This window comes from Tachysurus vachellii, chromosome 3 (genome assembly GCF_030014155.1).
Source record: "Tachysurus vachellii isolate PV-2020 chromosome 3, HZAU_Pvac_v1, whole genome shotgun sequence".
NCBI lineage: Eukaryota > Metazoa > Chordata > Actinopteri > Siluriformes > Bagridae > Tachysurus > Tachysurus vachellii.
Genome location: NC_083462.1, coordinates 7,616,967 through 7,631,855, shown reverse-complemented (window position 1 = coordinate 7,631,855; position 14,889 = coordinate 7,616,967). Strand labels below are relative to the sequence as shown.

The following is a 14,889-nucleotide window of genomic DNA, read 5'->3' as shown; positions in this document are numbered from 1 at the left end:
ACAAAAGATCACCTTTTTTTTTTCTTCTCACTGCTATTTTTTTTTTGTCTCGTTTTTGTAGACCCGGTGTTCTGAAAGACTTGAAGACAATGGGTTCTGTGTCTCTTTTCATCTTCTTCGTCACGCTGCTTGTGCTAGCGAGGCAGGTGAGTTGCCATTTTAACACAACATACTAATGAAGTCCAACATACTCGTTCTGTAGAGCACAACCCTTTAACTAAATGTCCCTTGTTAGTTTTGGAGTGTTGGATTTATTATTTATTTATTTATTTTTACAAATTCAGGATAGTCATGTGTGTCTCATCGGTATGTTATTTATAATACAGAAGCATAGCAGATACAGTCAGTCTTCTGAGTCTAGTCACGCTAGTCGTCAATTTATTCTATTATTGCACAAAGCCAAACAATATAAGGGGCACATAATGTCACGACATTAAGAGAGGAGTGCCGATACAGACTTCTGGTGCAAAACTAGCAGAACTCAACCACCAATTACAGCACTGACCTTTAAAGTCTAGGTCTGATGTCGTTTGTTCACAACGATGCCCTGATATACCAGAGAAAGGTCACCAATGTACTGTATAGAATTAATGGGTGTGTATTGAGTTGTCTCTATTTTTCTTGTAACAGAATGAATATTACTGTAGGTTAGACTTCCTGTGGAGGAACAAGTTCAAGCGGGAGTGTGAGGAAATCGAAACCATGGAGAACCTAAACCGCGTGCTGCTGGAGAACGTTCTTCCGGCCCACGTTGCCGAGCATTTTCTGGGTCGAAACTGGAAAAATGAGGTAAATAAAATCATTACAGGCGAAAAAAAACACACACTTACTAAATAACATCATTCATTCTTTCAAGCTGAGAACCTGAGAAGTGGGAAAAGATGCACCTGCTGTATATGATACCTAAAGTAGAACGTGAGCACAATATAATTATATCAGTAATACAGAAAAACATTGCTGTTCATCATCAGTGTAGAGACATCGACTCAGCACCCTGATTATGTATTACTCAAGTAAATGCTTTTTGGCATGATTGCTAATTCATAAAATCATCGCCATCATGCCCCATCCCTCCTCCCCGCATTTGCTAATGGTACCTTATCTCTCTTTTTTTTTTTTCAGGATCTCTATCACCAGTCATACGATCTGGTGTGTGTCATGTTCGCCTCCATCCCAGACTTTAAGGAATTCTACACAGAGTCGGACGTGAACAAGGAGGGACTGGAGTGTCTCAGGCTCCTCAACGAGATTATAGCAGATTTTGATGAGGTACAGGATGCTGTTGACACACTCACTGTAAATCTCACTGCTGTCGCTTTCGGTTTCAATTACGCTCTGAAACGCTGCATGAGGAATGAACGCGGTAGGGTCGAGCTGCCATCAGTGCTCTCTCAAACCACAAGCTGATATTTATGTGAATTTTTGTGGAAACAAAAATGATCTTTTACTTAAATTTATATTGGAGTAACATCAGCGTGAACTATATTCTTATGAACAGCTATTAATAAAGATAAGTGAAACAAGTACATATATTTTTAAATGGTATGTAAATTGGGAAATGATCGAACAGTCTAACTCGGTCCAAAGCCGAACTCTTTAGCACTCTAATTAGTCACCAGCAGCACATATTTATGCTTAGCAGTTTTATACGTTTATATTTTTTGTACAGATTTTACAGCTTTACCCTGCAAGCGTCAACTCATTTAAGTTCATTTGAGGATCTGAGAGCGAGCAGTTAATAAGTTCCATAAAGATTTAGCTTTCTTTAATTGCTGCTCTGTATCGTTTAGCTCGGTGGCTTTTATAATGATAAAACTATAATAAAACATGACATTTTGACTGACAGTGGATATGCACTGTGCACTTTTTCATAATTATTTTCCCTTTTGTTAATGTCATGGAATTATGTCCCTTTTCTCTCACACAGCTTTCCGCCAATTATGATGCAGTTATGTATTTGCAATCTATTATACATACAGTATGTCGTATTTACTGTTACTAATCATTATGAATGTTTTTGAAAAGCCTTATGCATGTCTCTATAATGTCCCTTCAAATCTCTCTTAATGCCAGTTACTGTCCAAACCCAAGTTCAGTGGAGTGGAGAAGATAAAAACCATTGGTAGCACCTACATGGCTGCGACTGGACTAAACATTCCTCCTGGACAGGATTATGCACATGTGAGTTTTTATTACTGAATGCTTTTAAAAACCATTTTTTTATCCTCTGTTTGTCGTGGGTTTGTTGCCGCTGTCCTTGGTGCTGAACTTTCTGATTAGAAGCATAGAAGCCTTTATTTGTCACATATACATTAAAGCACAGTGAAATTCTTTCCTTGCATATTCGAACTTTGAAAGTTGGGTCAGTATCAGCCAAGACACAGCACACATGGAGCAGAGAGGGTTAAGGGCCTTGCTTAAGGGCCCAACAGTGGCAGCTTGGCAGTGCTGGGGCTTGAACCTGATCCTCTACCCGACAACCCAAAGTCTTAAACCCTAGAGCCACCGCATGACAATTTAATTTATTTCTTGCCATGATCATATCGAGATCCATATTGCCAAAGCATTTTGAACATTCTTCTAAGTACCGGACAGGAAAATCCTGTTCAAACATTTTTTAACTTCGATCTGAATTTGAATCTCGTTCTGTTTTTTTAAGGACCATGACCGGCAGTACATGCACATTGGCACAATGGTTGAGTTTGCCTTCGCGCTGGTGGGAAAACTTGATGTTATTAATAAACATTCCTTCAATGACTTCAGGATGCGTGTGGGTAAGGAAGAGAAATGTCCAAGCAGGTTCACGGATGGGTTATACAATAGATCTGTTGAATTTTGCAACCTGAAGGAGTGAAATAATTTTCTATAACAGCACAGCTCTAATAGTTACAGCCGTGACACGCTCCTACTCTTACTAATATGTTATTGCTTCTCTAGTAACAGCTCGTTGTACTACAAACACGACACATAATCAAAGGCTAATAATAAACCGAATTTAAATGTGTTTTTATAAACCTTTATGTCATGAAGCTTTTAGTTAGAAATATGTCATATTTATGGAAGGAGACTCCAGTGTCAGTGTTTAATTCATTTAACAAGAGGACTAACTATTTTTCTATAATAGCAGTCGGTCTCATGTTTTATTCTGTTATGTTGCACTTCTTAACTTGCACTTGCCACAACGGAAAGATGTTACAAGTTACATTCACTATTCACTTAAAAGTATGTAAACATTTGACCATAACATTCACAACTGCTTGTTGAACATCCCATTCCAGATTTATTCTATCTATCTATGAATCTATCTATCAATGTTCCACTCTTCTGGAAAGGATAATCCACTAGATGATGCATTGTGGCTGTGGGGATTTGTGATCATTCAGCTAGAAGAGCATTAGTTAGATCAGAAGCTGATGTTGTAAGGGTGAGGAGGTCTGAGGTTCAGTCTGTGTTTCAGTTCATCCCAAAGGTGTTCAGTGGGGTTGAGTCAGAGTCAGGGCTCTGTGCAGGACACTCGAGTTTTTTCCACTCCAACCTTAACGCAACATGTCTTCATGGAGCTCAGGGACTTTGTTCACAGAGGCATTGTCATGCTAGAAAAGAGTCTGAGCCTTTTAGATCCAGTAAAGCTACAGCATACAGAGACAATTGTGTGCGTTCAACTTGGATAAAGAACCACATATGGCTGTGATGGTCATGAGATTTTTGGCCATATAGCTTCATCACTGACCATTCCACTGTAAATGATGTCTGTTCAGCTGTCATACTTTTGGGTTCATGCCCTCTCAGGATGCAGGATGGGTAATCAGATAGCACTGTAGTCCACTGGCACAAAGCATCATCAAAGCTCAGCACAGAGCTGTAAGACCTTTTGTTCTGTTCCAGTACAAATAACCCATTTAAAGTGTTTACTGGGAGTAGAGCAGGGAGCCGACCAACAACCAACAGGAAAAATCATTTTTTATGTTGCGCTGATTATATTCACGTCACAGAAATGAACTATATAAACTAAATAAAAATATCTGGAGTCGGAAAGCAAAAAGGTGATTCTAAATTTAGTCACGTTCCCTGGGTCTTTTATTACACTCCCACCTGCACACAGCAGCAGTGGAAGGTTTTTTTTCTTCAGATCTATTTCTAGAAATACTGTTAAATTAAGCAGAAAAAAAACCCAAAGCTCTGACACTGGAAACTTCCAAAATAAACCAAAATCACCACAGAAAACCGAAGTGATTATATGCTTCTTTTTGTTATACACCACCTTTTTTTTTAATCCACTTGTTATTATACTCTTATGTAGAACTTCCAGCATACAAGTCCCTGTGAACTGTTACTATAGGAACAATAATGTATTCGAACAAGCTCAATAAGGCAAATCTATTTTTAATGTTACAGCTGGAACTATTGTCTCAGCTGTGCTGTTATATATAAAATTACACTTTCTGCTTCAGATATTTCATCTGTTATAAGATCATGTTATAAGAACTGTATTTTGAAATGATTATATAATTGTATCGCTATATTACATCCATTTATAAGTACTGAACGGAACTCGAAGTTTAACGAGTCATGTGTTTGATTCTCGTCAGGAATAAACCATGGTCCCGTAATTGCAGGGGTAATCGGGGCACAAAAACCGCAGTATGATATCTGGGGTAACACGGTGAATGTGGCCAGCAGGATGGAAAGCACGGGGGTTCTGGGTAAAATCCAGGTACATTTTGTTCTGCTTAGAATAAACTATATTTTCATTTTTCTTTTTGTTTGTTATGAAGCTCAACACTGAGAATGAATCAAATCTAAATTTGATGTCTAAATGTAAAAGTCTAATGATGTCTTAAAGTAAAAAAAAAAAGCATAATTTAAACCATTTGTAGATCTTTGATTATTTTGTTCTTGTTAAATTCCAGGTGACAGAAGAAACGAGTCGGATCCTGCAGACACTGGGCTACATGTGCTCGTGTCGAGGGATCATCAACGTGAAGGGGAAAGGTGACCTGAAAACTTTCTTTGTACATACTGAGATGAGCAGATCCTTATCACAGGGAACTGTAATGCCTTGACCGTCTCATCTCGCTTTTTCTTTTTGTTCCACTCTCTCTGTTTCTCTCTCTCTCACACACACAAAACATACATACAAAAGGGACATTTGTACAGCAAACCTCATCTCAACTAGTAATAACCTCAGTACACAGACCATTCGTTTCTCACCACGGATTGTATGGTGTGTGTGTGTGTGTGTGTGTGTCCCGTTGTCGCCATTTTCTTATCCATTAAAAAGTTTCTATACAAACATCTCTGTGTTCATTTATACATGTGAGCTTTTGCAAATAAAAAAGCTTGACAATCACGAGCACGATAACTGATGAGCAATATTTGTATTTATATCAGCTGCAGTAATCATCACAATAAAAACATTCATCTCTGCTATTAAGATTTGCTCTTTGGGTTTTTTTTTCTCAAATGGGAAAGACCGAGCCATAGCCTTCCTCCACCGATTTGCTAATGCCGTTTTTTCTGTAAAACTCTGCGCGTATGTGAGCGACACGAGCAAACTGACGATTCAGATTGTCCAGTGGCAGCGGCGGTCGTCGGCCGTATCCGGATGAGGTGAGCACAGGTACGGGTCTGCAGCATTCCTAACAAAGGAGTGCAAAAACAATCTGAGTGAGAGAAGATCATATATATGCAAAAATATTCATGAGAGAAATGAACAAATTAGAAATAAAAAGTTTTACAAAAATGTGTTCAAAAACGCTACACAAAAAGAAATCGTTAAATTTGCATGGGTTTGACGTGGTGTAATGTTTTTGTCCCATCTCTAAGAGAGGTGTGAGCTCCTTAACATGTGTCGTGGCCTAATTAATGTGTTAGAGAGTCTGACTCCTAACCCTAAGGTTGTGGGTTCGAGTCTCGAGCCAGCCACGACTGAGTTGCCCTTGAGCAAGGCACCGAACACCCCCAACTGCTCCCCGGGCGCCGCAGCATAAATGGCTGCCCACTGCTCCGGGTGTGTGTTCACGGTGTGTGTGGTTCACTGCTGTGTGTGTGTGTGCACTCTGGATTCACTTTTGGATGCACTTCACTTTCACTTTTTCACTTTAAAGGTGTAATTAGCAACATGCTGTTCACTCACTCTCTCTCACTCACTCACTCATTTTCTACCGCTTATCCGAACTACCTCGGGTCACGGGGAGCCTGTGCCTATCTCAGGCGTCATCGGGCATCAAGGCAGGATACACCCTGGACGGAGTGCCAACCCATCACAGGGCACACACACACTCTCATTCACTCACGCAATCACACACTACGGACAATTTTCCAGAGATGCCAATCAACCTACCATGCATGTCTTGGACCGGGGGAGGAAACCGGAGTACCCGGAGGAAACCCCCGAGGCACGGGGAGAACATGCAAACTCCACACACACAAGGTGGAGGCGGGAATCGAACCCCCAACCCTGGAGGTGTGAGGCGAACGTGCTAACCACTAAGCCACCGTGCCCCCACATGCTGTTCAAGTGTTGGATATATTGTGAATATGACATGGTAACGTTAAGTCCATTTCAGTTCTAGGTAATAACTAAAAATGCTGAAAAGCTCAAGGGGGTGAATATTTATGGTCAATATGTACAGTATGAGAGTAGGACAGAGTAGTGTTAAGACAAGGGTTTCGATCCATCATGCTCAGGGATAAAATAATGTCCATCAAGAAAATAGAAGGCTCTCATGACGTGATTGTTCTTAGAAGCCTTCAAAAATGTTTAGAAAATTTAAAGTGCCTTGAACAAAATAGGTAAACGCTATACAGTAGGTTGCAAAATGTGTCCTTTAAAAAGGACATTTTTACTGTGGGACAAGGACAAGCTGATACAATTGAGAAAAGATCTACAATACACTTCTGGGCAGAATGAGGGACATTGCCCTGTTGGAATGGAGTTATTACTCATCCACTGGACATATTACACCAACTGTGATGTGATTTCATATCGAGCATTTCATGCAGCTATACGAGCCAGTGAGGTAGACACTCGTCTCAGCTTGTTCGTCTATGAGATGAGTGTGATGCTGTTTGCAGAGGAATTAACATTAAATAATCAACTGTAATTAATTATCTTCCCATATCTGTCTCTCTCTCGTGTGTGCTTTCTGTCTTGTCTCTCTCGGAAAGATAGTGAGTGAGTTTCTGTGTATTTCAGTGCGTGTTCATCTCTCTCTTTGTGTCTGTGTTACACTCTGTTCCTCTGTCTGTTTCTCTCTCTCTCTCTCTCTCTCTCTCTCTCTGCGTGTGTGTGTGTTTGCATCTGTGTTTCTCTCTCTTTGTGTCTGTGTTTCACTCTGTTCCTCTCTCTCTCTCTCTCTCTCTCTCTCTCTGTGTGTGTGTGTGTGTTTGCATATGTCTTTCTGGGTGTCTGTGTTACACTCTGTTTCTCTGTCTTTATCTCTCTCGCTGTGTGTGTGTGTGTGTGAGTGTGTGTGTGTGTGTGTGTGTGTGTGTGTGTGTGTGTGTGAATGTGTGTGTGTTTGCATCTGTGTTTCTCTCTCTTTGTGTCTGTGTTTCACTCTGTTCCTCTCTCTCTCTCTCTCTCGCTCTCTCGCTCTCTCGCTCTCTGTGTTTGTGTGTTTATCTTTTTCACATTGTAAAGTTATTCACAAACTTCCTTTAATAGTGAATATTTAGTAACAATAGAGTTTGGCTACAAACCTTCACTATGTGATTTAAAAAGTTATGAAGGACTGACTGTACTCGTGTGGGATGAAGGAGATGAAGGAGTTCATCAGGGATGAGTGTTAAGTGTGTGAGGACAGTGACTCACCTCTGTGTGAATGTGGGATGAGTGTTTGGTGTGTGTGAGGACAGTAAGTGTTAAGTGTGTGTGAGGACAGTGAGTGTTAAGTGTGTGTGTGAGGACAGTGAGTGTTAAGTGTGTGTGTGAGGACAGTGAGTGTTAAGTGTGTGTGAGGACAGTGAGTGTTAAGTGTGTGAGGACAGTGAGTGTTACTGTATGTGTGTGTGAGGACAGTGAGTGTTAAGTGTGTGTGAGGACGGTGAGTGTTAAGTGTGTGTGTGAGGACAGTGAGTGTTAAGTGTGTGTGAGGACAGTGAGTGTTAAGTGTGTGTGAGGACAGTGAGTGTTAAGTGTGTGAGGACAGTGAGTGTTAAGTGTGTGTGTGAGGACAGTGAGTGTTAAGTGTGTGAGGACAGTGAGTGTTACTGTAAGTGTGTGTGAGGACAGTGAGTGTTAAGTGTGTGTGTGAGGACAGTGAGTGTTAAGTGTGTGTGTGAGGACAGTGAGTGTTAAGTGTGTGAGGACAGTGAGTGTTAAGTGTGTGAGGACAGTGAGTGTTAAGTGTGTGTGAGGACAGTGAGTGTTAAGTGTGTGTGAGGACAGTGAGTGTTAAGTGTGTGTGAGGACAGTGAGTGTTACTGTAAGTGTTTGTGAGGACAGTGAGTGTTAAGTGTGTGTGAGGACAGTGAGTGTTAAGTGTGTGAGGACAGTGAGTGTTACTGTAAGTGTGTGTGAGGACAGTGAGTGTTAAGTGTGTGAGGACAGTGAGTGTTACTGTAAGTGTGTGTGAGGACAGTGAGTGTTAAGTGTGTGTGAGGACAGTGAGTGTTACTGTAAGTGTGTGAGGACAGTGAGTGTTAAGTGTGTGTGAGGACAGTGAGTGTTACTGTAAGTGTGTGTGAGGACAGTGAGTGTTAAGTGTGTGTGAGGACAGTGAGTGTTAAGTGTGTGTGTGAGGACAGTGAGTGTTAAAAGTGTGTGAGGACAGTGAGTGTTACTGTAAGTGTGTGTGAGGACAGTGTGTTAAGTGTGTGTGAGGACAGTGAGTGTTAAGTGTGTGTGTGAGGACAGTGAGTGTTAAAAGTGTGTGAGGACAGTGAGTGTTAAGTGTGTGTGAGGACAGTGTGTTAAGTGTGTGTGAGGACAGTGAGTGTTAAGTGTGTGTGAGGACAGTGAGTGTTAAGTGTGTGTGAGGACAGTGAGTGTTATGTGTGTGAGGACAGTGAGTGTTAAGTGTGTGAGGACAGTGAGTGTTAAGTGTGTGTGAGGACAGTGAGTGTTAAGTGTGTGTGAGGACAGTGAGTGTTAAGTGTGTGAGGACAGTGAGTGTTAAGTGTCTGAGGACAGTGAGTGTTAAGTGTGTGTGAGGACAGTGAGTGTTACTGTAAGTGTTTGTGAGGACAGTGAGTGTTAAGTGTGTGTGAGGACAGTGAGTGTTAAGTGTGTGTGAGGACAGTGAGTGTTAAGTGTGTGTGAGGACAGTGAGTGTTAAGTGTGTGTGAGGACAGTGAGTGTTAAGTGTGTGTGAGGACAGTGAGTGTTAAGTGTGTGTGAGGACAGTGAGTGTTAAGTGTGTGAGGACAGTGAGTGTTAAGTGTGTGTGAGGACAGTGAGTGTTACTGTAAGTGTTTGTGAGGACAGTGAGTGTTAAGTGTGTGTGAGGACAGTGAGTGTTAAGTGTGTGTGAGGACAGTGAGTGTTACTGTAAGTGTGTGTGAGGACAGTGAGTGTTAAGTGTGTGTGAGGACAGTGAGTGTTAAGTGTGTGTGAGGACAGTGAGTGTTAAGTGTGTGTGAGGACAGTGAGTGTTAAGTGTGTGTGAGGACAGTGAGTGTTAAGTGTGTGTGAGGACAGTGAGTGTTAAGTGTGTGTGAGGACAGTGAGTGTTATGTGTGTGTGAGGACAGTGAGTGTTAAGTGTGTGTGAGGACAGTGAGTGTTAAGTGTGTGTGAGGACAGTGAGTGTTAAGTGTGTGTGAGGACAGTGAGTGTTAAGTGTGTGAGGACAGTGAGTGTTAAGTGTGTGTGAGGACAGTGAGTGTTAAGTGTGTGAGGACAGTGAGTGTTACTGTAAGTGTGTGTGAGGACAGTGAGTGTTAAGTGTGTGTGAGGACAGTGAGTGTTAAGTGTGTGTGAGGACAGTGAGTGTTAAGTGTGTGTGAGGACAGTGAGTGTTAAGTGTGTGTGAGGACAGTGAGTGTTAAGTGTGTGTGAGGACAGTGAGTGTTAAGTGTGTGTGAGGACAGTGAGTGTTAAGTGTGTGTGAGGACAGTGAGTGTTAAGTGTGTGTGAGGACAGTGAGTGTTAAGTGTGTGTGAGGACAGTGAGTGTTAAGTGTGTGTGAGGACAGTGAGTGTTAAGTGTGTGTGAGGACAGTGAGTGTTAAGTGTGTGTGAGGACAGTGAGTGTTAAGTGTGTGAGGACAGTGAGTGTTAAGTGTGTGTGAGGACAGTGAGTGTTAAGTGTGTGTGAGGACAGTGAGTGTTAAGTGTGTGTGAGGACAGTGAGTGTTAAGTGTGTGTGAGGACAGTGAGTGTTAAGTGTGTGTGAGGACAGTGAGTGTTAAGTGTGTGTGAGGACAGTGAGTGTTAAGTGTGTGTGAGGACAGTGAGTGTTAAGTGTGTGTGAGGACAGTGAGTGTTACTGTAAGTGTGTGTGAGGACAGTGAGTGTTAAGTGTGTGTGAGGACAGTGAGTGTTAAGTGTGTGTGAGGACAGTGAGTGTTAAGTGTGTGTGAGGACAGTGAGTGTTAAGTGTGTGTGAGGACAGTGAGTGTTAAGTGTGTGTGAGGACAGTGAGTGTTAAGTGTGTGTGAGGACAGTGAGTGTTAAGTGTGTGTGAGGACAGTGAGTGTTAAGTGTGTGTGAGGACAGTGAGTGTTAAGTGTGTGAGGACAGTGAGTGTTAAGTGTGTGAGGACAGTGAGTGTTAAGTGTGTGTGAGGACAGTGAGTGTTAAGTGTGTGAGGACAGTGAGTGTTAAGTGTCTGAGGACAGTGAGTGTTAAGTGTGTGAGGACAGTGAGTGTTAAGTGTGTGTGAGGACAGTGAGTGTTACTGTAAGTGTTTGTGAGGACAGTGAGTGTTAAGTGTGTGTGAGGACAGTGAGTGTTAAGTGTGTGTGAGGACAGTGAGTGTTAAGTGTGTGTGAGGACAGTGAGTGTTAAGTGTGTGTGAGGACAGTGAGTGTTAAGTGTGTGTGAGGACAGTGAGTGTTAAGTGTGTGTGAGGACAGTGAGTGTTAAGTGTGTGTGAGGACAGTGAGTGTTAAGTGTGTGTGAGGACAGTGAGTGTTAAGTGTGTGTGAGGACAGTGAGTGTTAAGTGTGTGTGAGGACAGTGAGTGTTAAGTGTGTGTGAGGACAGTGAGTGTTAAGTGTGTGTGAGGACAGTGAGTGTTAAGTGTGTGTGAGGACAGTGAGTGTTAAGTGTGTGTGAGGACAGTGAGTGTTAAGTGTGTGTGAGGACAGTGAGTGTTAAGTGTGTGTGAGGACAGTGAGTGTTAAGTGTGTGTGAGGACAGTGAGTGTTAAGTGTGTGTGAGGACAGTGAGTGTTAAGTGTGTGTGTGAGGACAGTGAGTGTTAAGTGTGTGTGAGGACAGTGAGTGTTAAGTGTGTGTGAGGACAGTGAGTGTTAAGTGTGTGTGAGGACAGTGAGTGTTAAGTGTGTGTGAGGACAGTGAGTGTTAAGTGTGTGTGAGGACAGTGAGTGTTAAGTGTGTGTGAGGACAGTGAGTGTTAAGTGTGTGTGAGGACAGTGAGTGTTATGTGTGTGTGAGGACAGTGAGTGTTAAGTGTGTGTGTGAGGACAGTGAGTGTTAAGTGTGTGTGAGGACAGTGAGTGTTAAGTGTGTGTGAGGACAGTGAGTGTTAAGTGTGTGAGGACAGTGAGTGTTAAGTGTGTGAGGACAGTGAGTGTTACTGTAAGTGTGTGTGAGGACAGTGAGTGTTACTGTAAGTGTGTGTGAGGACAGTGAGTGTTATGTGTGTGAGGACAGTGAGTGTTAAGTGTGTGTGTGAGGACAGTGAGTGTTACTGTAAGTGTTTGTGAGGACAGTGAGTGTTAAGTGTTTGTGAGGACAGTGAGTGTTAAGTGTGTGTGAGGACAGTGAGTGTTATGTGTGTGTGAGGACAGTGAGTGTTACTGTAAGTGTGTGTGAGGACAGTGAGTGTTACTGTAAGTGTGTGTGAGGACAGTGAGTGTTAAGTGTGTGTGAGGACAGTGAGTGTTAAGTGTGTGTGTGGACAGTGAGTGTTAAGTGTGTGTGAGGACAGTGAGTGTTAAGTGTGTGTGAGGACAGTGAGTGTTAAGTGTGTGTGAGGACAGTGAGTATTAAGTGTGTGTGAGGACAGTGAGTGTTACTGTAAGTGTGTGTGAGGACAGTGAGTGTTAAGTGTGTGTGAGGACAGTGAGTGTTAAGTGTGTGTGTGAGGACAGTGAGTGTTAAGTGTGTGTGAGGACAGTGAGTGTTACTGTAAGTGTGTGTGAGGACAGTGAGTGTTAAGTGTGTGAGGACAGTGAGTGTTAAGTGTGTGTGAGGACAGTGACTCACCTCTGTGTAAATGTCCAGTCCATGTCTATTGGCGTGCTCTCTGTCATCACGGTGTAACTTCATATTATATCCTTCAGCTCGCCGATAAATACAATCGTACAGATGTCTCTCTGGAGCCTTAAGGGAATATTTCAAGGGAAATGTTCATATGACAATGTGACGTCACTTCTGAGGAAAGTTCGAAAGTTTTAGCTTCATTGTTTTGCTACCTTTGGAATCGTGTTGAAATATCTTCTCTCTTTCGGTTCGTTTCGTCTTGGCGGTATAAAGCTGAACACAGACAGTGTAGAAGGTGGTTGTGACTCCGTTTTGATTAATTCCTCCATTTTTCTCTCTTAAGGAATAAACAGTTGCAAAATCCACTGGAATGAACGTTACGTGTGGTTGCTAGGATACGAGCGTTCGTGTTGCGCATGCGTCGTAAAGAGTACGCGCATGCGCTGTAGAGAGTTCGCGCTCCAAAATAGAAATATAGTGCACTAAATTGAATTACTTTAGAACATATATACAGAGTACGGAGATAGAAAGTCATTTGGTATTTGCTACACGTAAAGTTTAGAATGTAAGCAAAAAAATTAGGAAACTATAATTATTTGTCATTTACTGAAGAGGATTTGGGCCCAAAAGTGCAATTAAAATTGCTCTTACAGCATTAAAAAACATCATCCATCAGTTGGACTCCATCACAAGAGGAGTCAAGATCTTTATAAATAGCTTTTTTCATGCAATAACTGTGAGCTCTTAATGAAAGTGTTTGAATAGACAAACACAAGCTATTCTTTTGTTGTTGTTGGTTTTGACATTTCCGAGAAGTGCTCTCAGAAAGTGCTTATGGAGTGCTTACTTCATCACAGTGCCACTTTATATCATTATTTCACAAACCTGTGTGTGTGTGTGTGTGTGTGGGAAGGCAGGCTGGAGGGGCTTGGTGGGAGAGAAAGGTAGAAAATGGGCAAGTACACTCAAGTGTACAAGAACATTTAAGATAATAGGAGAGAGAGAGAGAGAGAGAGAGAGAGAGAGAGAGAGAGAGAGAGAGAGAGAGAGATACAGAAAGTGGGAGAGAGACAGACAGACAGAAAGAGAGAGAGAGACAGAAAGAGAGAGAGAGGGAGAGAGAGAGAGAGAGAGAGAGAGAGAGAGAGAGAAAGGTCCTGGTGCCAGATACCAAAGCACATCTTCAGTGGTCTTGTGTAGTCTATGCCTCAAGGGGTCAGAGCTGTTTGGTGTCAAAGCCACTTTTATAGAAGATGAATCAACATATTCCATCGATAATCCAACACCTTTGTGGTACAAAAAAGAGAACAATCGCTTGCTCTATAAGGATAAATTAAATGGACCGTTTTTTAATCGGGGCACGGTGGCTTAGTGGTTAGCACGTTTGCCTCACACCTCCAGGGTTGGGGGTTCGATTCCCGCCTCCACCTTGTGTGTGTGGAGTTTGCATGTTCTCCCCGTGCCTCGGGGGTTTCCTCCGGGTACTCCGGTTTCCTCCCCCGGTCCAAAGACATGCATGGTAGGTTGATTGGCATCTCTGGAAAATTGTCTATAGTGTGTGAATGAGAGTGTGTGTGTGTGCCCTGCGATGGGTTGGCACTCCGTCCAGGGTGTATCCTGCCTTGATACCTGATGACGCCTGAGATAGACACAGGCTCCCCGTGACCCGAGGTAGTTCAGATAAGCGGTAGAAAATGAGTGAGAGAGAGAGTGAGTGAGTTTTGTAATCCTGCAGCTCCAAACCGGTAGCTCCATAATACACTCTTCAGGTGATGAAAAAGTTCAAGCAGAAGATTTGGATAATGAACTGTATAATCTTTATTAAAGTAAGTTAAGTTCTGCTGTTTAAGAAGGTTGTGATTTAAAAGAGCCGTGGTTATGTCCTTAAACCTAACCCTTAACTCTAGATAAAAGTGTGAACTGAAAAATAATAAAATAAGGTGTTAATAAAAGTGTCATAGTGAAATAACTCTTGGTATTAATTCTACAACAGTGATTATCTTCGCATGAGTGAGCATTACCATCTCACAGCACCAGGTTTCTTCATGGTCCTAAGGTTTTCCCCTTTCTACCTGCTTCCTACGTCTGTATTCCCACCTCACACGCAAGGAGGAGAGAGCAACCTCACACAGAGCAACCCCCGAGCCCTGCTAAAACGAATGCAGCCTGTGAATTGCTCTGATTACGTTGTAATTATGTATGATCTTTGTTAGAAAATGTAAACAATATGTTAGCACTGCAGACTCACCTTAGTTTAATTACTTAATTATATTCTCATTCTGCAAGCGCAGCACAATAACCAGCATTCAAGCCTCTGGCTCTCTTTTCAAATCTAAACAGGTTTCTCAAATTTATTTTTTTCTTAGGCCTTAAATGAAACTTCAGGAGTCCTCTTAAAGACATGAATGTGCCTGTTATAAAGTCAGCAGCTTCCAGCATTTGCATGCAGATTGAAGGCATTGAAAAAATGTCCAATCAAGGAAAGTGCACAGCTCATTCAGCTGGAACTGTAAAGGAAAAACGAGCAGCTGAGGGACAGAATCATTGAAATATCA

The 14,889-nt window shown here is 42.2% G+C and overlaps 2 protein-coding genes across 2 annotated transcripts in view; one reads left to right on the top strand and one right to left on the bottom strand.

Moving 5' to 3' along the window:
• Positions 1–5,270, top strand: part of adcy2b (adenylate cyclase 2b (brain)) — a 58,470-nt gene extending 53,200 nt beyond the window's left edge. Inside the window, exons 20-26 of the mRNA XM_060865622.1 lie at positions 62–146; positions 631–789; positions 1,123–1,269; positions 2,074–2,181; positions 2,660–2,774; positions 4,590–4,714; positions 4,911–5,270. Of these exons, the coding sequence (XP_060721605.1) occupies positions 62–146; positions 631–789; positions 1,123–1,269; positions 2,074–2,181; positions 2,660–2,774; positions 4,590–4,714; positions 4,911–5,063 (892 nt within the window). The 3' untranslated portion in view covers positions 5,064–5,270. The remainder of the gene's footprint in view (positions 1–61; positions 147–630; positions 790–1,122; positions 1,270–2,073; positions 2,182–2,659; positions 2,775–4,589; positions 4,715–4,910) is intronic.
• A 93-nt stretch (positions 5,271–5,363) lies between these two features.
• On the bottom strand, positions 5,364–12,730 carry cfap90 (cilia and flagella associated protein 90). Its single transcript, XM_060865623.1, has 3 exons — positions 12,547–12,730; positions 12,338–12,454; positions 5,364–5,639 (listed from the first exon to the last, which is right to left on the bottom strand). Exons 1-3 carry the CDS (start codon positions 12,661–12,663, stop codon positions 5,460–5,462), a joined length of 414 nt encoding a protein of 137 aa, XP_060721606.1. The 5' UTR covers positions 12,664–12,730; the 3' UTR covers positions 5,364–5,459.
• Positions 12,731–14,889: the final 2,159 nt, after the last annotated feature.

Excerpts from the sequence above, each read along its gene's own strand:
- cfap90 (XM_060865623.1), bottom strand. The coding sequence starts at position 12,663 with ATGGAGGAATTAATCAAAACGGAGTCACAACCACCTTCTACACTGTCT. Across the intron at positions 12,455-12,546 it reads ATTTCAACACGATTCCAAAG|GCTCCAGAGAGACATCTGTA; the intron begins GTAGCAAAACAA and ends TATTCCCTTAAG. Across the intron at positions 5,640-12,337 it reads GACTGGACATTTACACAGAG|GAATGCTGCAGACCCGTACC; the intron begins GTGAGTCACTGT and ends CTCCTTTGTTAG.